We start from the raw sequence: 22,841 nt of genomic DNA, 5'->3' as shown, positions 1-22,841 counted from the left end.
GGAAAGTCATGTAAGGCTGAATGAAATTGCATGCAGGGATATGATCTGAAGTGCCAAGCCATAGTTGTGGTCCAGAATTAATGTTTATTTCCGAGTTCTTCTGTCAAAGGGGATTTTGTCTGTATGCAGGGAAAGAACTGGTTTCTCTACATATTTTACTAATCTTGCAGATTTCCAGAACTTCCTGGCACCATGTGAATTCCGCATGCCTAACACTCTCAAGAGAAGGAGGTAACAGGCAGACTTCTAGGGAAATATCCATAACATGGGACATATGAAAGCCTAATGGATACAAGATGGATATGCAGTAATAAGTTGGTTTTCCATTGTTATAATGGCTACTTCATATCAAATTCAGAGCTTATTACAAAAATTACTGTAAAAAGCCATTTTTAATGACAAGGTCTCATTGCTGAAAATTTTCAGCTCACTCTGGAGACTGATTCAAAATTACTTGCATCCCTACACGTGTGTATACACAGATGTAACTCAATGGAGAGGACAGGTGCTAAAAATACAAATTTGGGGAAAATGTGGGAGGGAGAACAGAACAAAAAAAGACTGACAGCTGCTCATTGTCCTGCCTTGTCTAAGTGTGACTTTAACAGTCCAGGGAAGAAAGAGAGCAGGCTAGAAAATGAAAGATTTCACAGAGGTAACAGTCTCCTGCAAAGGCCAGAGACGTACAATACTGCATACGTTATAATAAAGCTGACGGGTATCCTGTAGAAGATTTCTGAACATCAGCCATGTGATATTTTTGTTTATTATGTGAAACAACATGGTGCTGATATTGCAGATACGTCCCTGGATGCTGAAGCTGGTGGGATCATCATCTAAGAAGTACTTTCAGAGAAGCCTAACTTCAATGCCTACTGGGGTCAAGGTTTATGTGATTGCATGGTCTAGGTACAGAGGATCTAGATTTTATGGCACCAAACACTGTAATGCCCCATTTTCAGCACTGATCCTGTTAGAAGGATCTCCCCAAGCCTAAGCCAACTGCCTAATGCCAGTTAGGGAAGTTTCTTGTTTCAAGTCACCTTGAGCAGAGGAAAAAGGAAAGGCAGGGTCATATTTAAGCTCTGCCCGCTCTGGTTCAATGAGATTACATGGCAAGCACCGTCTCATGGCATTACATTATTTCCAATTTAAAAAATAAAAATAAAAATGCAGGAATCGCAGCTCCCATATCAGGGAAGAATTTTGAAGAAAGGAGGTCCTTCAACACTTAACTTACATATGTCTGAGCACAGGAGTAAGCATAACCCTGAACATGACCCCGAGAAGAAAAACGATGTGTTGTTGCATTTGTAGCTGCACACAGAAAGCACATCTGTGTCAGTGCAGATGAGGTGTGCCAAGAAAACATTTAGTGCCATGGTGCCAAAAGTCCTCTCTCTCTCTCTCTCTTCCTGACCCATCCAAAAACTAGATGGCTTGTCCAGACTAACATGCAGGGTACCCGAAAAGTCAATGGGAAGGATTAGGCATGCCCACAGGACAATTTTTCCTGTCCCAGAATAGTTGCTTTAAGATTGGTGCAGTCAATCCCCACCTGGCAGTGGTGCTCACCCCCCACTCTGCAGGAACCTAAACAGCTTGCTCAGAAAGGAGGATCAGTTGGGTTTTCATGTGCTCAGAGTCAGATATACTTCTGAAGAGTTTAACTCCAAACTATCATCAGGCTAGTGGTCTTAAGCAGAAACACCACAACAATGGAGGGCACCGGCATGTGTTGCTTGTATCAGTTTTGTCCTGGTTATTAAGATTAATATACACGGTACTGTTTATTCCCTGCCACAGATCTGTTTGAAACAGGGCTACTGTGTTCACTTTCAAAGGAGATGTGGTCTCCAGGTCATATGGTGAGTGGGAATTAAAAGGGAAAAGTGCTTGGGGGTATGCCTGCAAGTATGAAGAGAATAGAAATTCCCATTCATCAGTTAGAAGTAGATTGGCTCCTCTGTGATGAAACTTCTTGGGGAAGAAAGCAAGCTTTTAGATCTTCAATTGAAGAAAAGGGAAAGGAAAAAGCTTGCCTGGGAATTGCTAAATGATCTCAGTAAAGCATAAACACACTTTTACTAATAGGTCATACATTTGGTCACAATGTATGAATTATACATTCCGCACTTTTGCGGAAGAAAGGATGATCAAGAGCTGGCAAAAAGTAGGATTTAGAAGACCTGGTGAGCCAAAGCTTCACTTTAATCCTTCCATGCATGGTGAGTTGCCATGGCCAAAGGAAGGAGGCATGCTTTCTGCTGTGGATGGCATTCAATCAAGGACAAACAGGACATTACAGGAGCTGGAGGGAAAACGTGTCTGGCCTGGAAGAAAAATGTGTCTGTGGGTTATTCAGTCTATTCAGAGGCACCACGAGTTTTGCTCTCTAAACAAGGGTTCTTTCTGCTCAAACCCAGTGAATGTAGCACTGATGATACAGTCAAGACACCTCTCACTAAATCTCACATGGATTGGGCTGCGAGATTGGAGCCTACAGTTGTAAAAAAGCAAATAAAAGAGCAGAAAATTATACATTAAAACCACCAACACATGAGCTGCTCTGGTTTCATAGAGGCACTTCTTTAATCAAGCATGGAAAATACATGGTGTTCTTTGAGTGGTGTGGTAACTTGTGTTGGATCTAGGACATTTTTGTAGGAATGGATCTGATAAGATACTACAACATCAGAATTTACAAGAGGCTTGAGAAGCAAGAGTGCCCATCCTGCTTAGGCAACACACCTCGACAAGTTATTTGTAAACATGAATCAAAACACCGCACGCTTGATTAGCACCTGAAGTAACATCACTTAGTTACTGGAGGCCTCTAGAAATTGGACTGGTAAGTGACATTGTTATAATCTTCACTTTCTATGAGCAAGGGCTGTATCTCTGAAGAAGTTCCTCTTCTTTTCTTTCGGCAGGCCAGGATGAGCCCGGTGAGCACAGCAGTAACGATGCCTCCAACCACAGCTGCTCCAACCAACCAAGCCCAGATCTGACGGGCTTGTTCAAGGTAGGGTATTAAAAATTCCTGGAAAGAATCAAGGGCTGGGGGAAAAAAAAAAATAAATTAAAAAGAAAGGTCTTTCAACCTGTAGAACTTGTATCACAGATAATACTGAAAGGCTGAGTAAAAAAGGAGACTACCCTGGTAGAAATTGCCTGAAGGTTACAAATAGTTTTAAACACATCTCTTTGTCCCTTATAGTCTGTTTCTCAGTCTTCATAATAAAGGCACGAACAGAGTTATTTGTCCCCAGTGTTTTTTATGGTTTTGTCTAAACTGTAAGACTACAACCCAAGAAGTTTGATACAGTATGGCCAAAGGTCCTGCTAGCTCAGCATCCTGTTGGCAACACTAACTGAAGCAGAGAACTAAGAAGAGTTTAAGAGCAGGTCAAGCCTATTATAATCCTTTCACAAAATACTTAACCAGCTTCCAACATTTTGCAGCTCAGGGATTTCCTGAACAAGATGTGGTGTCGTTCTATGTAATAGTCATTGGAGGATTTATTTTTTCTCTTTCCATCAGTTTTTCTAGCTGCTCTGAACTTTTATCACAATTTCTTGCAGCAAAGAGATCCCTGCCTTAACTACACATTCAGTGGGAAAAAACTCCACTTCCTTTCACTAATTTTGAATCTGCCCCCTGCTCATCTCATTTCATAGTTCTTGTGTAGGGAGAGGCAGTAGACAGTTGTTCTCTGATCATTCTCTGCACAAGAAATCCTCTTTCTTTGGTGAATCCAGGGCAGCTTCTCACTGGTTTGTTAATCAGCTACCTTCTTGCTTTTTGATATGGATGTGTGTGTCTGTGTCTGTTTTTCTCACTATGGTTTAATGAGTTTTGAAAACCCTGCCATACAGGGCTCTCAGTTCACAATAGAGGTTGGAAAGTGACCGTTCACAATGCATGCAACAACCTGTTGGCTTGAATTTGAGAAAAGGTAATGCCTGTCCCCTTGGGCCAAGGAGGATTTGTAATCCACATCTCCCAAGTACTAACTATAATTACTATTATTAGCTGAAATTACTAGTTCTTCGGGGGGGGGGTGGGGGGGAAACATCTTTCTGGGCAACTTCTCTGCACACACACACCCCCCTCCCTCCCCGTGGTTTATTTTTGAATAGTGTTTATGCATCTGGACTGATTCAGATGTACTCAACCATATTTAGTGTGGTATATCCCTACAAAGGCTATAAATGTCTTCCTGTGCTCTTGCATTTTCACTGGTGCACAGAAAAGTAGTCCCATATGTCTTCTTGGATTTTGGTGCTTCTGAGTGTATGCTGTTACATGTACTGTGCTCTGGAAAGATGCTTTTGGTTTGCAGCATCTTTAAGGTTAAGCTATCCTTAGCACTTGATGTCTGAATCACTTTCTGAGATGTAATTCCAATTTAGGCTGTGTTTGGGCTGAATATAGTTTGTGCTTACAAGTCAGCTTCACTTTGAGGAATGTTTGGTTGCTATTTCTCTGGTCCTTGTTTTCCAGTTTATCGAGCTTTGTATTCTGAGATAGTATTTGCAAGAGTTTGCATGTTCAGCCTTCTGCTTCTGACCTCATTAGACATATAAATGCTGTATAACACTAAGAATTAGAAAAAACTAGGTTCTTGATGTTTCAGAGTGAACTCCACAAACCGCTGGGTATGAGGTACATTATCTTTTCAATATTTCATTTCTCATCTGTCAAATGAGGGCAATACCACTCACTGAATCCTTTGTATTATGACTATAAATTGATATCTCTGCAGGACTCAGCTGCTGCAGTGATCAACACCAAAGAAAAGTGTTAGAGGAAACAACTTTAGGATAGCGTATTAAAAGTGTGCAATAAATCATACATTAGGCTACACATTGCTTGAGTGAGAAAATGAAAATCAAAAGTAAAAAGGATTGGACATCTGGCTCTTAATGAATGTTGTCTGCACTGTGTAATGAATGAGGTGGGGGTCTGGGGAAAAATAGTGTGCAATTAAGGATAATGCATATGTGTAGAGGTGGAGGGTGAATTATGGCTATATGGTTGACCTTAATGCTGGCATTTCTTACCTTTGTGCACATGACTTTGTGACTGCAATGTTTTTTAGCTAAACTTTTAAATGTTTGCATAGCAAATGTCTGAATTAGAAATAATCTGGCTATTTAAACTGGAGTATGCATATGATTTTCTTTTGAAAATTTTATCTTATAAAAAAAGATACATAACAGGAACTTGATACTGTTTTAATGTTATGGAAAAGAGAATTATCACAAAGTTCTCTTCTTCACAGAATTTATCTTGGATATGAGGATTTTCTAAATGATGTCTTAAATTTGTACTTTGTCCTTGAACCATCTCATTCCTCCATCAATATTATTCGGGGGGCCTGAGCTATCTTCTTCCCAGTAAAACATAACATGACTTTGAGATGATGAAATGTCATATTTCACAGCAGGCCTTTTCAGAAGGGATTACTCTATATCATTATACCCCAATTATCAGTCAAACATGCCCTTCTCTTGCTTTCAGCCTCAGTCTGTACAGCTTCTGTAATTAGCTCAAAGCCAAAAGCCACCTCCCGGCATCTACAGTCTGTGTCCTTTTTCCACACAAAAGGCGTTTGGCATCACTATCCTAAATTTGCCTTGGCAACTCTTGGGTGTCGAAGGATGGAGGACCCCAGGACGTGCTTATAATCTGTTAATCTGTGGCTCTAACACAACAGTAATTCTATGACTGGACTGGCTGCTCAGCCCAAATCATGCAACCTTGGATTTCAGGTATTCTGTTACCATAATTCTTTAACCTTTAATTGTGCAAGGTCCAAGAGTGCAGCAACTATGTTTGCTAATGACTACCTAGGAAGAGTGTCAAGGAAGTGGTGGTGGTGTTGGGTGTGAGACAGCTACTTTGTGGGAGACATTAGCCAGTGCCAATTCCATTCCTTTTACACCACTGTTTAGAGTGAAATGGTAATCCTCCCTGAAAGCTGCCATGAACATTGATTAAAACTGCCCCGTTTAGTCAATAGCTTCATGACAAAGCAAGAGGAAGCCAGACCAGGCTGGTGTTTGATACCTTCCCTCCCATTAGTGACTAACCGACTGTATCTTCTCACCTTGCTCTTTCTGATAGGAAAACAGCAGTGATTAACCTCAGCCATGGCCTTAGCATTCAACTCTTGACATACTCTTTCTTCTCAAAGAGTGTTAGGTCTTGGTAATAGCAACAGATAATTTCTTACTCTTAATACATCAGATCATTCTTTTAAAATGTAATTTAAAAATACCAGGCAGTCCATTTTGTGTTGGTTGCTGGATGTCATTGAGAAGGTATGAAACCACAACAGTGTAATTTTAAGGTGAAGCAATGTGTGTCTCCTGTATTTAGGGTAATAACGTGGACTTTTCACAATGATTGAAGAAGAAATATGCCATGGACAATCTATTAATGAGCATCCTGAGATCTTCCTTTTGTGCTAACACCAAACTACATTATTAATATAACAGAACCCAAGGATGGAAAAAACCCACATAATATTAAAAAAAAAAAATTGAAAGAATAGTTCTGTATTTTAGATATTCCTTCTATGTAAACTATAGGGTGGCAAAGTCTTTCCAGGGTTGATCCCACAATTTAGAAGTAAAAATTCTGGCCAACCAAGAAATAAACAAAACAAAATTTCTATCATTTATCTATTGCCATAGCCCCACTGATATGTTTGCAGACTTGCTATTCCATTTGACATGCTTTTCTACCTCTAACATGGGTAGTTAGTGGACATTAGATTTTCAAGCAAACCTTGAGGCAGCACACACATGTCTTATTAGATCAAGCTTGCAAATATTTTCTTATCCTGGTGAGTAAGTTCTTTCTGTTTGGTTTTTGCAGTTTCTTGTATGTGCATGGTTCACTGATTGTGTCTCTCTGGGTGGTCAAAGGAAATACCAGTGAGACTTCCACAATCAAATCTAGGAAGATGAGCTGGGAGGGATTCAAGTTATGGAGTCCCTCGGTCTGTTTTAAGGCAGGATTATTTGTCTTTTCAGTGATGGGAAGTTCACAGCTCCCACAGGTTTCATCAGTGTCCTCATTATTGCAGCTTGGAAAGTCTTTTGTAATCTTGTCTTCTGACAACAGTAAGAAGAAGTCTGGACAAGTCTGTCAGCCATAGTCCTCTACCTTTGGACTGCAAGAGATGCCATGCAATGGGTGGTAGTGGGTTGTTTATGGTAGAGTTACAGTATCTATTGGTGTAAACTCAAGCTGCTCCCTTTCAGTTCTGTTTTCAGCCCAGGGTGGGTAAATCAGGAAACTACATCCCACCCTTCATCATGTGGTTGTCTCTAGAAACAGTGAGAATCAGACCATTTCTGCATGGCTGACAACAGGTTTTTAATTAATTTTTCAGTGCTGAAGTTGATCAGCCTCTTACTTCTGCATAGTAACATTGCTGTGGAGTCCTGCCCACTCACTGGCAATGACGATATATCCACAGAGTGGGTTATGTGGCAAAAAATTGATTATTTTGGGGTACTGAGGGGAGATAAATCAAATATTCCTGGGTGTATTTATAAAGCAATGCTGTTTACTTTTTGTTTGACAACCTCAGTTAACACTTGCAATTCATAAGCAGTCTTTCACAGTTTACTTGTATAAATTTCTCAGAAAAGAGGTGAGATTTGACTATAGGATACCTGATATTACCACACTAGGGTGTTAATAACTCATCAAAACATAGTTCTCTACCCCTAAATGGTTCCCAGGAAAAAATAAGAAAAACAAACAAACAAACAAACAACCAGTTTTAAAATCCATATTTCTGTTCCTCCATGAAACATCATTATATAACCATCAAAACACCTGCTCATAATAATATTTTTTCTGAGGAATATATTTTTGCATCCTGTTTTCTTTGGTTTTCTCCTTCTGTTTTAGTCAACCTTAATCTACACCCCCTTACCTCTGCCTGAAGAGTACCAGGGGCCAAAATGCTCTCTTCTCATATTTTATTTAATTCAGAAATGTAAACCACTTCCTAAGTCAGCATTTCTCAATTATTTGAGAATTTAATTAAGAATTAAATTAATTTTAATTTAATTAAATAAAAATCTTAATTTAAAATTAGATTTTTTAATTACACTATATTATTTAATAGACTTCCTAACAAGACAAGTTAGATGCATTTTGACAAGAAGCACTTTAACTTTTACTTTAAAAGAAACCATGATCTATATCTATCTTGATGATCGTGATTTTATATAATCATTAAAACTCCTGTAAGCAATACATTTTAATAGAAACAGGTGATCATCTGCTATCCCCCATCTGTTTGGGAAAATATACTACGTTCTGTTTTGTAGCACTTTGCACTACAAGTTTTTCCTTCAAAAGCAGAGAAAAAGATAAACACTTCAAGTTCTTCCTGTTCCAGACATTCCAGGGTTTTCTTTAATCCATATAACCCCTGATGGAGACAGCAACTTCATATTTCAATGTCTGCAAAGAATCACTAACCGAATCTGGTTTGTTATTAGTCATAGGGTAAACGATCAGAATGAATGTGAGGGATGAATAGCAAGCACAGATAGACATCATCCTAAACTGTCATAGGTATTACGACGTTTTCAGCTGCCATGTAACCTCTCTCCTGGGAAATGTGCAAATGGATCTAATTTAATTGTCACGTTTATTTGCCTTCTATTGTCCCAGCATCCACATTTTATTGTTCGTGTCACTATTATGCCATAGGCTCTTATGTGTATAACATCACCCTTTCACATTACAGCCAATAGTGTGTCTCCTGAGCTGGGAGACTCGGCAGAGTCCCTCCATGCTGGTATCATATTTGCCAGCTGCCATATTTTCTACTTGCCTGGAATGTGATTTTGCAACCAAATTTCTGAAGAGCCAGAAATAGAAATGAGCTGCAGCCTGACTCTGGATCTGAGCTCCCCTCCTGCAACACATGCATGAGCAACCTGGCTTTCTATGTTGTAATCACCACGCTCTTATCCCTTGCTTTGCCCTGAGTGTCCTAATTCCTTAGTTAAGGTGTCCAAAATTTGCAGCCCATGGTTAGAACCCTGAGTTTAGAGCTGCGTAGCCTGCTTTTCAACAAAAACTGTGAATCACCCAGCTACTCAGGTAGTGGTCGCCAAATAGTTCCCAATGAGAGGGGGAGATTTTCTGGGGAAAAGTCAAGGCTGTGTCTGCAAATTTATCTGTTTCCATTTCTGGAAGAAAAAAAGAAATAGAAAAGATTTAGTCCAAGCCCTGAGATGTAAGTGCTTGGGATAGCTCTTGCTGTAGAAAATTGTTTTGACAGCTATTGCTAGGTGGTGCCATTATTCTTCCAAATCTTTTTTATTGATGCTAACAAATGTTCATTTTCAGTAAGCCATATGGGTTGTGGTAGTTTTACAGTTCACGGTTCTCATGTCAAGGAAAGCTGGGTGTCTGCTCCAGTTTCTGCTCACATCAGATCCCCAGTAACTAGACTCTGACATGTGTCTTTGATTCCTGAGGGATGGATTTCCAGGCACACTGTTTGTGACCACTTCTGCTTCAGGGCTGTTGTACATATAAAAATAAATGAAGCTGCAATTAAAATTATATACTGTAGCACACTGATTTACTTTTCAGTGGAGTGCAGGGCTCCAGGTATCAGCTTTTCGTCAAGGGAACAGCAATAATATAATTTAGCATTGAAATGCTGTTTTGTCATCAGATTATTCCCAAGTTTTATTTCTTGTAACCAGTGTTGTCATGGTCTGTGTAGCCCTGCTTGATCTCTAACAGGTCGCTGGTGCTGTAACTCAGAACTGCTGCCCTTTCTGCTTTCCTCCAGCTACTTTCTTTAAAAGCAAACAAGCCAGGTCCTGAGGATGGGATGGAGCCAGGTCTTGTGTGCTCATTCCTCACTATGGCCTATCCTCCTCCTATGCCTTTCCTCTTCCTCCTCATTTGGAAGATCTGCAGGAATGCTGCCTCTTCCGACCACCCACATCTTTACTGCCATGGTTTATGTATTTAAAAAAAAATAATCTGTGACTTTTTCCTATTTGTCTAGAAACTTCTGGCTGCCAGTCACAAACTTTCACTTTGAGTACATGGGAGCCTTCAGGGAGTGCCAGCAGGCTTTCTTGCTACAGCCCCTCTACCAAAAAGTTTCTGTTTACTCCTATGTTCCTCAGAAGAGGAATCCAGCATTCCTATCTGGAGAAGAGTCTGAGTATAAACAGGAGAGTACCGAGAAAATCCGTATCTGCATTTTGAAATCGCAACCACTTTCCATTTGGAACCTGTTCTTCTCTCCAGATAAGGAATAACTTAAACTCTCTTCTCAGTGAGATTAACAAATTGAGCAACATCCGATGATTATCTGGGCTTTCTAAACGAGGTTGAATTTCACTCTTTGTGTTGATCTTTCAAAAAAGGAACTACTTTCCTCATCTTTGTGTTAAAAACATGGCCAGAATTTAATAAGAATTTCATTTTCTGAAGACTTTGTGCTCCTCTGGGAAAAGGGAAGAGACGAGGAAGCAACAGAAGTGAATTGTTGAAGGGTAAATAATTCACCATTTGCTTCCTGTTGCAGTATCAGTTCAGGAATCAGTATTTCTAAAAATCAAGGTATTTGGCACTTCTGAGTAGTATGTTTCTAGGAATAGAAACATATGTTTCTAGTTTAGGAATCTAATGTCTTTCATTAAAAGTATGTATAAATATTTCTAGGCTTGAGCAGGAATGAAATTATGACAACTTAGAATCACATAGTCCTTTAGGTTGGAAAAGACCTCTGAGATCATCAAGTCCAACTGTTAACCCAGGACTGCCAAGTCCGTTACTAAACCATGTTGCTAAGCACCTCATCTATGTGTTTTTTTAATACCTCCAGGGATGGTGATTCTACCACTTCCCTGGGCAGCCTGTTCCAATGCTTCACCGTCCTTTCGGTGAAAAAAAATTTCTTAATGTCCAATCTAAACCTCCCCTGGAGCAGCTTGAGGCTCTTTCCTTTTGTCCTGTCACTAGTTATCTAGAAAAAAAGACCTACGCCCACCTGCCTACTTGAACAAAAAGGCAAAAATGCTACTAATAAGACTAAAATAATAATTTTGAGAATATATTTAGAGCATTTGTTAGATTATTTTCTGTCTGGGGTTGGCCAAGTCGTTTATGGTGTGTTAGGAGAAATACTCACTTCTCTCTCTGGGTTATGGTACTAAAATGGCCTTAGACAATTATGCTGGAGAGTTGCAGATTCCTTTCATTACTCATAAAATAGTCAAAATCAAGTTTTCTGGATGACTGTAAATCACAAGCTAGATCTTACATGAGATGTGAACAAACAAGCTAAATGCATGATTAGACAGTTTATCAAGTGTGCAGAAACCATACAACCCTGTTAGTAACAAAGTCTGTCAGAAAAACAGGGATGCCCTGTTTTGATAAAGACAAAAATCAAGCTATGAGAATGTTAGCACTGCTAAAACGCCCCTGGTGCTTTTTGCTATACAGTTATTGGACTTTCAACTTTTAAATGCCTTTTAACTGAAGAGACATGTTCGCAGAATGTTTTCTGCCTCAAACAGGAAAAGCAAACATGCCCAGTAACCTACATGTTCAGTGGCCAGTACTTTGCAAGGATAACTGCATCCCACGTCCTGGGTAGCTTTTGGCAGCATTGAACATGAGACATGTCTGGTCATCCCAATGGCCCGGTTTTATAAAGGATTTGGCCAAAGTTATCTGAGCAATCCTCAGTTCCAGGCAACATTTTATCTTTAGCAGAATTTAACCCTTCCCTTAAACATTAAGGAAACTGGTACTACTCAGGGGAAACTATGAGGTCCACTACTATGAGCATGAGACCTGGTTTACCTGAGGTTCACCATCAACTACAGCCCCAAGGGCCTCTGCCCTCCCTGTACCTGAGGATGCCCAAGATGCCCAAGTCAAAACTACCTGTGAACTGCAATACAAGTAGAAACCATTACTAAACAGTTCAAAATTCATTTGCACTGTTTAGTGATGGTTTCTACTTGTATTAATGATTAAATGATTATTAAATTATTATATTATTGTATTAAAGATTAAATTATTAAAGTGTGTTCACACAAATAACCATAGGGCAAGCACAAAGTCAACGGATCACTCTTTTAAGTGCTGCACAGACTTTGTGTTGGCCTCTGATACCACAGTGAATTTTACTCTGGGTATTTAAGGGATCAGATTTAATTTGTAAACCAGAAAGAGAGCTTATCTGCCCTCCTTTAAACTGCGTCCAGAAATCTGAAAATCCTGCTGGTTCCCATTTCTGTTCCACTGTAACAGATGAGCTGGGCAAATGGCAGACTTGAAATGCAGCACTTTTTCTCACCAGTTCTGATCACGAGCTGAGCATTTGGGTCAGATTCTGCTCTTAATAGACTAGGAAAGGTAGCATTGATGTCAGTGACTGAACTTGGTTGGAACTTTTCTAATGTATCATGCTGACTACATCAGACCAGGAAAGTGAAAACAAGCAATTACAATTTGGGAACAGATTCAGGGAAAAATCTGGAATAAAAGGGTTTTTTATTATCTTCTCATTTTATAGGCATATTCCAGGTTGTAGGCAACAAATTTGACAATCACCCAAAATAGAAATGTTACCTGGTTCTTGCAGATAGTCATAGTCATACCCCAGCTCTCTTGAGGATTTAAAAAATTCTCCATTTCTGTAAAGGGGGATAAAGGGCACCATGTAATTTTCTCGATTGTGCCCAATGGGTGCGTTGGCTGCTGGGTAAACTTCCAGCATGGGCCTGTGTCTTCTTAACCATTGCTCAAAAATGCTGTAAAAGAAATAGTATGCCAATTAACGGTGGAGTTTGACAGAAATTTTCTCCCTGAACATTAAAAAAAAAGTGTTGATGCTATTTTTTGTGAACCTTGGGGATAGAGTGGCATGTAATGACTTGTGTTTGTGTGCATGTAATGCTTTCCAAATCATTTGGGGTTAGCTACTTCAGTGCTGAGTTCCTGTGCAAGCCTACAAACAGCAAAGACCTGCAGTGCTGCAGAGAGGTTGAATATGCTTTTAAATTCCATAAATGCAATTCACTGTCTCGCTGTGACCTGACTGCAATTTCTGCTCAGTAATTCACATGGCTGTGAGCGATAGAAAGAAAAGGATTAAAGACTTCAATCCTTCCTCGGCACCCTCAGAAGCATTTATAGCTCGTTGTGATTGGTCTTGTTGCCAGCTTCTCAGTCTTGTTCCCCTTCCTCTGTTTTCTTACCAATCATTTTCATGCCTGCATTGAATCATGGCTATACCATGGCTGGTTTGACATATGGGGGTGGACGCCTCTGAGGAAGAAGAGGTAAGCTATATGAGTCCAGAAACTTGACAAAGCAAGTCAGCTGTCAGGAAAGAGTCTTTCTCCAGCCACAGCTTCTTCACTGACCTTGGTGTCTGCATAGTTGTTTAACATATTATCAGTTCTCTCTCCCAGCTGCTGTCGTGCAGCTCTTTTTTTACCCTTTCTTAAATATGTTATCACAGAGGCACTACCAATGTCACTGATGGGCTCAGCTTTGGCCAGCGGTGGGTCTGCCTGGAAGCCTGCTGGAAGAGGCTTCATTCGACATAGGGACAGCTTCTGCTACCTTCTGACCACCCCTGCAGCCCCCTTGCTACCAGAACCTTGTCCCGTAAACCCGATACAAGCTGTTACCCACACCTCTGACCTCAGCTGCCTCTTTCCATATTCTCTGTCAAAGTTTCTCCCTTTAGCTGTCTGTCAGCACAGGGCTGTACGTCTGTTCTGTAACTTGGAGGCAGAAATCTTAAGGGCTGCAGTATGGTAAGAGATTGTATTGACATTTTCAAATCAACTACCGGATGTGTTTGGAAAGCAAAATTTACAATTTTCCAAAACATTCTCAGTTCTCCCCCTTCGTGCCTGAGCTTTTTCTGCTCAACTCTTCACTTTCTTTCAGTCCTCCAATCCTTGCCCTGATGCCCTGATCTTTACGCAGTGACCATGGCTTGTCAGCAAACACCTGGATGTGCCAGGCTGGAAACAGGGGAGAGGGCAAGATGCTGCAGGGGGAGCAGATGCAGGTATCTTATGCATGAAGAAAGAGGACCCTATGGTCTATCAGATAATATTGGTAAGAGGGGATTATCGGCATCAAGCTCGGGCAGGGATCAGTGGATTCATTTATCAGTTAAGAGGGATGGAACTAGTCTAAAGAGACCTGTAGATTGTACATTAATTTAGGTCTTGGCTCAACAGCTGCTCCTTCCTGATGCTGGCCACTGACAGGAGGAAACAGACTTCTCTTCCTTGTTCTGATTAATAACCAGGTGTTCAGGGACTCAAGTTACCTCAGAAACACAGACCCTAAATGCAAGTGCTTAGCAGTATCCAGATATCTGCAGAGTATCCAAGGATTCTGTTGGTAGTTTTTTACCTCTTGTCTTTGGGCAGAAATGCTGAGAAACACTCTGCTTACCCCACCAAATTAAATCCCTCTCACACTCATCCAAATAGACGAAGGACCAAAGCCTTGGTTCTTTTTTTAAGATCAAAAGATTAAATAGATGAAAACATCACTATGTTTATACACTTTGTCGACCCCTTAACAATGCAGATATTAATCTCGATTAAAATCTTCTTTGTGGCTCTCTTCTTCAGTTAATTTCATCAACCCTGTTCAGAAAAATTCCTGTCAGAATAACATTTAGCTGAAGCTTTCAGATAGGTAAATGTAAACAATGATATCAAGACTCCAGCTGCAGTTATTACAAGAAAGTTTGAACAGAAACTGTAATCAGATTACAACTGTGGGGAATGCATAGCCAAATTCAGTAATCATTTAAAAAGGCATAGAATATAAAGGAAACCGGGGCATTATTTTATCTTGAGGTGGTGATGGGGGTGCTGGACTTCAATACTTTCCCAGCCTGGCTTTTACCTGTGTCTTGGGCAAGGGACCCTGATTCTCAGTGCCTTGTTTTCCTAGCAGTTGTAGGTGACAGCTGAGATAGCTCTTCTCTGCAGCACAGGACAGATGTTAGAGGTACAGAGATACTTTGGTTATCGGAACATGGTAATATTTCAAGAAGAAGGCAGAAACAGGACTTGGATCAGCTTTTCAAAATCTGGTGATGATCCACACCCAAACATTTGAATGCTTGATCTGAGGTACTTCTTGGGGCCTGAGTTTTAGAAAATGCTGAGCAGCCATGTTCTGAAAATCCGGAGGGCTGATGAGCACAAGGTTCAGAGCTAGAGTTGTCATTTGCCTGAAATAGCTTCATGTAACATGCCCTGAAATGCAGCATCCTCTCTGGGTGACTTAAATGTTGCCATTTCTTAAGCAGTTTCAAGAAGAATCCTTAGGCCAGTAATCTTTCAAGCAGAATGCAAATGCAAAGCATTTCCATGGAAATGAACATATGTACTTTTGGATTCCTTCATTTGCAGTGTGGTTCCCACATTAGATATCAAGCTTTTCGTAGAAGCAGCAGGAGTATTGAATTGTCTGCCCTTGCAGCTGATCTTTAGATTTAGACACAATCGTATGCCTCTAATTACTGATATGATGAGTTGTACTGATGCACAAGATAAGTGGCACAATTCACTGAGTTATTTGTGAACAGTTGTCTCCTTCAGCCAGCATAAAATCATATAATCTTTACTGAGATCTGTTTCATCTAACATATCTATATGCCACTGCAGAAATCTCAGAAACATCCGTCAAGGTTTAAGAGTCACACTTCCCATTACTCCCTTTAGAATAGCTGGCCCTGTGCACTTATCTTGGCTTTTATGTTTTGGACACTTTGAAAGATTATGATCATATTCTGCTTGCTAATAAAGCAATTGGTTGAAGTTTTGTTTATTCTTTCCACTTCAAGGTTTGTTCCCAGCTTGTTCAGTAAGATGAAATCACAACACTAATTTTTTCTTGGCAAGATAATGCATGATGTTTTGTATTTTCATGAAGATCTTAATTTTTTTCTTCTTTTGGCTGAAAAACCTGACAGATTTAGTATGTCAGTAGTATTATTTACATTGTCAACTATTTGTATTTCTCCTTTTGAAAGGGGGGCACTGCCATTTCCCTGCCTTACTCATGTTTTGTAAGAAGTTATGAAAGAAGGAACCTTACCCTTACCTTTCAAGAAAGATTTCCCAGCTGAGTGGAAAAAAAACCCTCCCAACTGCATCTGGCTGGGGAGAAAATCCACGAAGAAGGTACAACAGCTATACCTTTGCTGTGATGTACAAATAGTTCTTGTTGGGCACCATAAGCCATTTCATATCAGAGTGTTACATTTTGTGACTCCCAAGTTGAGGCTGTTAACTCCCTTCATGGAGTTTTAAGGGCAGCTGAAATCCTGAAGTCGCCTATGGCTTTTGCTATCAGCCAGGTAGTGACATTGGCACAGTGCTCTTATTCTTGGGAACTTCTCTTAACTGAAAAGACTTGGGACAAAAAAGGGCATACCTGGAGAAAATAAGCACACATTATTTTGTTTCAGAGTACTGTGACCACTGAATTACACATTGTGGGATACTTTTTTTTTCCTCAAATAAGGTGCTTTCTCCATTCCTGGCTACCTTTAAGGTGGCATCAAATGTGCTCTCCTTCATGCAGTGCTATCCTTTCCTCTAGGCAAAGAGAACACATCTTAACAGCTATGATGGATCATCTGACAGTTCTTTCGTGTGCCTTGGTCTACAGACACAGTTGCTTTATTTGCTAACAGGCATTTGGTTTCTGTGACAGAGAGAAATCAGTGCTTCCATCATCAGATGTTGATTCACTTACTGTTTACAGAATTTTTTCTTTTCTTCCCTTAAAAAAAGCTGTGTTGTAAGTTATTTCCTCTTAGTACCTTGAAAATACATCCTTGTTTTCTTAGGGCTGTAGACTTAAAGCTACATGCAGAGAGACAAAATGCTGATGCAATTAGTTGGTCCCTTCGTGGGCTGACAAAGTTCCTGGTAGAAAAGCCAGGTTTGAGGCAGAGCAGCAGACATCAGCTCCATAAATTGTTGGTTATCTGGGCAAGCCACTGCGATCATGTTCTCTTTGTATGAACTTCTGTGTCCTCCCCTGGCCCCAAGAGCCTAACAAAGCAGGAATATGAATTAAAAGACATCTGAAGGGTCATTTTGTTCCACATTGCCTTCCTTTCTTGACATAATGAGATTAAAGGCAACAAAAAGAGAGCTAAAGACTCAGATTGAGGTTCTGTGGTATCCATTCTTCATGTTTCTTCTATTCAAAAAAAGTACTGAGGAGAAGTTCAGTGAGAGGGAAATCTGTCTGACTCCTACAGCGGTCCGGCTGGTTACTTTCTTCCTCAACATGTAGGCAAAGAGGGCAAGCAGATAATTAGTTATTTGTATAGGTAGGAGTGATATTTTCCAGAGACAGAGACTTTTTTAGCATTGCGATCCCAGCTAGACTGCCGTCATTTGGGAGATGTTGGCACAGCTGAAGAGAACAGATGGGATATGAACATGGTGAAGAAGACAAGGCGGGATAAAGGATAGAAAAAAGCTAATCAAAAGTCATCGGGAATCTGGGATCTAGCAGTAATAAACCATAAATCTTCCAGGGTGGCAACTCTTACCTAGAAGGGTCACAGGCAATTAGGGTTTAAGAAACAGAAATCTAAAATATGAAAATGAACTAAATGAAACGGAGTTTAGTCTCCTGATAGCCCTAATGCCCTTTGTATTTTTTCAGTGGCAAGCAAAAGTGACTTGGAAGAGGTAGCTTTTATTTAAAGGCCTTGGACAGATCAAAAATTAATTCTATTTAGATTAGAGCAAAGACTGTTTGTATCTGGGAGACTTCTTACTTCACTTGAAGAAATCAGTGCCCAAAGTGCAGTCCCAAGTATGAGGCTAAGGAACCGAGAAGGGTAAGAGAATAACTTGGATTTTGAAAGGTGCCCTGTCTCACATTTAGAACTCAAAGAGGCTCGGTATGTCTATATTGCACTTCCAAGGGAGAAATTATTTTGTAGTGGGTGTATTATTAAAGTAAATAATTAAGGTTTTGGAATGACTGGATTATGATGATCAACAGTCTACGCAAAGACTATTTTTGTGGTAAGAAATATAATTTTTATATTGTAGAACAGGTTGGGTTTAGACAAATTTAGGCTAAAATAAGGCTCAGTGTTGGTATTTAAATATTGACAAAACTGATCTAAGGACATGATAATATCACTATCACTTAAACCCTCTGATTCAATCAGATGCTGCATGTTTGATGCAGAAATAGCTTAGGCAGGTTATCTGGTCAAAAGGATTCCCCAAAAGTCATAAAGGGAAAGAATATTCTTCTTACTTATTTGAGAAATTTTAGAAAGTGTTAGGGGCCCCATTTTACTTTAGACAAAATAGGCACAGGGTAAAAACGACTTGCCTGAGTTCATACTAGACATGCTGTGGTAGAGTGGGACGTCACCTCTGGGGCCTTTTTGTGCCTATCAGACTATGATACTTCTGGAGTTAGGTTATACCATTGCAAAGCTTGGGGTCTCAATTTTATTTAATTTAATTTTTTTTGCTATATATCTGTATACAGATCTCTCTGACTGTTAATGAGCTTAATACTTGTGTGTACCAGCACTGATAGGTCTAAAGAGTTGATAAGTGGTAAAAAGTAATAGATTTCCATCTGGTATGTTGATGCTTTGATAGTTAAAATTTTCATTCAGGGGAAATATAGTTTGCTTTCACAAAGAGTTTTAGTGTGGTAAGGTGCTTTTATAGAGAAAATTAAAGCCATCTGCAAAAGACATGGATATATCACTTCCATTTAATTGCATATAAATAGATTTGAATATTTTCCTTGTTCTGCTCCATACATACCAGATTATACGAAGTGAAATGAAATGAACCTTAGTGGAAAATTAATTTGAAAATAAAATCCTTGGTTTAAAGAGTGGGGGGGAAAAAGAAGATTGATTTGAGGATGATTAAAAAAAGGCCACCAATATATATTTCTGAATTCATATTATTCTATGAATAATATATGCAATGGTATTATAGCTAATGAAAGGATGAGTCAAGAAATAAATGAGTTTATGTTGCCAGTGGGAAATACCAGGCAGAGTGTAAGAGCACCACTGAATATAGGCTGGATAACTTCATACTGCTCCAGATAGTGTTGTGTACTCTGAAAGATGCTGCTCACAGGAAAGAAATCTTGAAACCCAAAAAAAAGTATAGTAACAAAATAAAAGTAGGCATTTTCTTTATCATTTTGGAAAGCATCTTTCCTAAGAGCCATTTCCCAACAGTGTGCCTCCACAGTTGTAAGCAGAGCTACACTTAAGCAATTACAGTGGAAGAGGAGAAACTAGACCTTAAATATCTGTTATTAAAGATCTCCTCATATTGAGCCACCACAGAGACACTGACACATAGTGTACACCTAACTGGCCCTTCAGGAAAATTTCCCTGGAGAAGTTTAATCCAGTGTGTTTTACCTTGCAATTAAGGACAGCTGGAGAGAGGGGATAGGGAAAGAAAAGGATTCAGTACCCCTGTATGAATTCCTCTGCCACACAACCAGGAACATGAATGACACTGCAGGTGTCCCCAGTAGGAGGACTGCAGTCCCCTTATGGTGAGGATTTGAGGTCACTCTGGGTCCATACCACTACAGAGGACACAATCTTGCTTTCCTTCTGCCTCCTACCTTCCTGTCCTCACTTCCCTTGTAAGCATTTGTACAACCATGCCACAACCAAGATTAAGGAACTGCTTTGGTTCAAAAAAAACCCCAAAACAACACATCTCATTTGTTTTCATTTGTTCTGGGATAGCTGAGGTGAAATAAAGTCACGGACCTATTCATTATGCTTCTGCGTGATGGCCAGTACCAGCACAAGGGAGGAACAGAGGTGAGCACCTCTGAGTAGCATTAATTGGTGAGCAGAACTGTTTCTTCTGGTTAACCTATGTGCCTTGTTAAGCTGACTGAAAGCAAGAGTGAAACTGTGCCTTTTGTTTCTCAGTAGCCTCATAAATCCATGCCTCAGCTAAGCCCGCACACCATACTAACGGTTCAGCTACTAAAAGGCAACTTTGTAAGCCACTAATAAATTTATTGCATCCAAATCTGAAGCCATGCACTAGTTTGTGCCAGATTTGACACAGAGACTTTCATTCTACAGTTGTGAGACTGAGGCTAGATTAGACTGACCATGGCAGAAGGAAAACAGAACATTGATGCTTAGAGGTCATTTATACAATTTGTTTCAGTATCATGAGATCTGACATTGTGTAGAAGAGATCTGGCAAGGAACATGTATTTGCATTTGGAAATAAAGGGAAAAGGAAACAAATTGAGGGAAGCTGAAATGCTAGTCCAAGGGCTGTGATTACACAGTAGTCATCACTTTAAAAGTTGGCACTAGGTAGCCGGTATTACAAAGTCACCTCAGGTAATTCCCATCCCAAGCATTTGGGAGAAACATCGGTGCTTTAGCCCTGGAAGAGCTGCTGATGCTGAGGTTGTAAAGTCAAGGCACTGTACTGTTTGCCAATGTATGCGGTTATATTGCAGTGTCCTTTTGCTTTTTCTTCGTGTTTTAAGTTGGCTAAAGACACTACAGAGACTCTCAGGGAAGTTGTAAACAAATCACACTGGTCATAATGCAAGTGTCTGATTAAAAATTAAGACGCTGCCCTCAATTACTGTGAGAAACCCATCCAAGGTCTCTGAGGCTATGTCTCCCCGACTTTGAATCACTGCTGCATACTGCCCTGGGTTCCAGTTCTCACTCTGTGTCTGGCCTCAGGAGCTGGGGAACATCCAGCCTTCCACCATCAATTTGAAGCACGCAGCAAGCATCCTTGGGCACGGTGCCTCTTCCACAAACCCTTGCAGTACCACTGTCAAGTTACTTCCCTGCCAGTTCCCCAGACCAGCTGCCAGAGAGACATGTTTGTGCATGTGTGTCTGCCTGTGGGTGAGGCAACTGGGAGATCAGGGGATCCAGGGGCAGTTAATGGGTAGACTGGGTGTCTAAGGCCAGCTACTAGGGAATCTAGACTGTGTATGTATATATCTGTATATATGTATGCCTATTTTCCATAACAGGCTTTCATCCTGGTCATCTGAAGAAGGCAAGAGGATGAAGTTGTTAGTGCTGTTGGAATTTGTCTGAGTGCTTATTTCTTATGTTGATCTGTGTAGCTGATCAAGCACATACACATATATAACTACTCTGTGTGTATACATCTACAGGGAATACATGCTCAACCTCACTACTGGTTGGACCCAAGAATGCAGAGCTATGGCAGTTTGGGCTTCTAGATTTGTCAACCCCTAACACTTTAAACACAGGCTTGAACAAAACAGACAAAAAAAAAGACATGTTTTTAGCCCAGTGGAGCTGTTCCTCTTTATAGTGTTGTGCTTCTGATTTTTTTCTTGAAGCATATATTCCCATATAGATCAATCATATGTCTCTGAAATATGAAAATTCATTTTCAGGAAAGATCTGGCCTACTGTATTGTTTCCTTTTACTCCAACTCCCTTTGGTTACTTCTGAAGCAAAGTTTGTTTGTTTTAGTGGACCACGGTGGAATAGACCACCTGCAACACTGAGGGGCAACGTGCAGATAACATGAAGCTCTTTACGTATCCAGCCAGATTGATATTGGCTGCAGGCTGCCTCCTAAAGGACCGTTCTCTGGATAAGGCGTAACAACATGCACAATACTGACACCTTCCCACCCGTTACAAAGTACCACCAGAGCTGGGGAGCCATGTGGTGCCTGAGGATCTTGGCACTGCTCTGCTTTCCCATTCCACTACAGACATCTGTACTTTCTTCCACCTCCTTTGTTCTCATTTATGGCACTGCACAAACTGGGACTGTAAAACCAATTTGAGTATCCATAGCCATTTGGAGAAGATGCAGCTGGATCTCTCATTGCTGCTTAACATGCTCATTTGGGTGCAGAGGGCTACATAGCTTCCAGTCATTGCTCCAATAACGTAGTGCTCCAAGTTCTCTTCTAGAATAACAAAGGCAGCAGCTCCTCAAGCCTCTGTTGGGAGAAAACAGCTGCTCAGGCGTCCTAGTCCTGTAGAGGATTCAGATAAAACAACCCTGAGGAGACATTGCTGCTGGTGGTGTAGACCTAGATGCTGCTCCTCTCTCAGAGAGAGCTGCGGAAGTCCTGTTTCTATTCCACATTTGCTGTGCCGATTTCTTGGAGTCACATTGCAAAATGCCTAACTCTTCCCAGGAAACCCATATAGCTACTTGGGGCTTCACCCCATTGCATATAAGTCTGGGGCATGGCTCCGGTACCACAAAGCCTAACATGCTGGGCACTTTCCCAGTCGATGAACCTCACAGAAATATTCTTATTTTCTGCCTTCTCAAAAAATTAGGTAGAATGAACCAACAAGTGCTGAGACCAGCTTACATTTGATCAGTTGCTGATGGATTACAACATAAAGAGCTTTATTCCTACTGGAGAGGGAGATAATGGATAAGCTGAGCATGACACATTGCTCACGATGCTAAAGGCAGGAGCTGTGTGTTGGAAATAGTGTAGGAATCTGCAGAGGAATGTCAGTATTCTCTAGTGCAGGACTAGATAATACCTTATTGTAACCCTGTTATTGACAAAGCAAGCGAACTCCTGCAGAAGCTTATTCTCTACCTCTGCTGGAAAGAAACTAGGAGTTTAGGTGAGGCTTACCTGGACTGAGATTCGGTCAGATACCTGATCTAAATTCTATCACTTTTCTTAGTGAAGCCAGACTCTGTTTTACACCAATGAAAGT

General features: G+C 40.4%; 1 protein-coding gene across 1 annotated transcript in view; it reads right to left on the bottom strand.

Annotated features, from left to right (window-relative positions):
- Positions 1-2,568: 2,568 nt before the first annotated feature.
- TYR (tyrosinase) overlaps positions 2,569-22,841 on the bottom strand; it is a 49,384-nt gene continuing 29,111 nt past the window's right edge. The window contains exons 4-5 of the mRNA XM_040584049.1: positions 12,659-12,840; positions 2,569-3,060 (exon numbers count right to left, since the gene is read on the bottom strand). Of these exons, the coding sequence (XP_040439983.1) occupies positions 2,837-3,060; positions 12,659-12,840 (406 nt within the window). The 3' untranslated portion in view covers positions 2,569-2,836. The remainder of the gene's footprint in view (positions 3,061-12,658; positions 12,841-22,841) is intronic.

This window comes from Falco naumanni, chromosome 2 (genome assembly GCF_017639655.2).
Source record: "Falco naumanni isolate bFalNau1 chromosome 2, bFalNau1.pat, whole genome shotgun sequence".
Taxonomy (NCBI): Eukaryota; Metazoa; Chordata; class Aves; order Falconiformes; family Falconidae; genus Falco; species Falco naumanni.
This window is presented reverse-complemented; position numbering and strand designations above follow the sequence as displayed.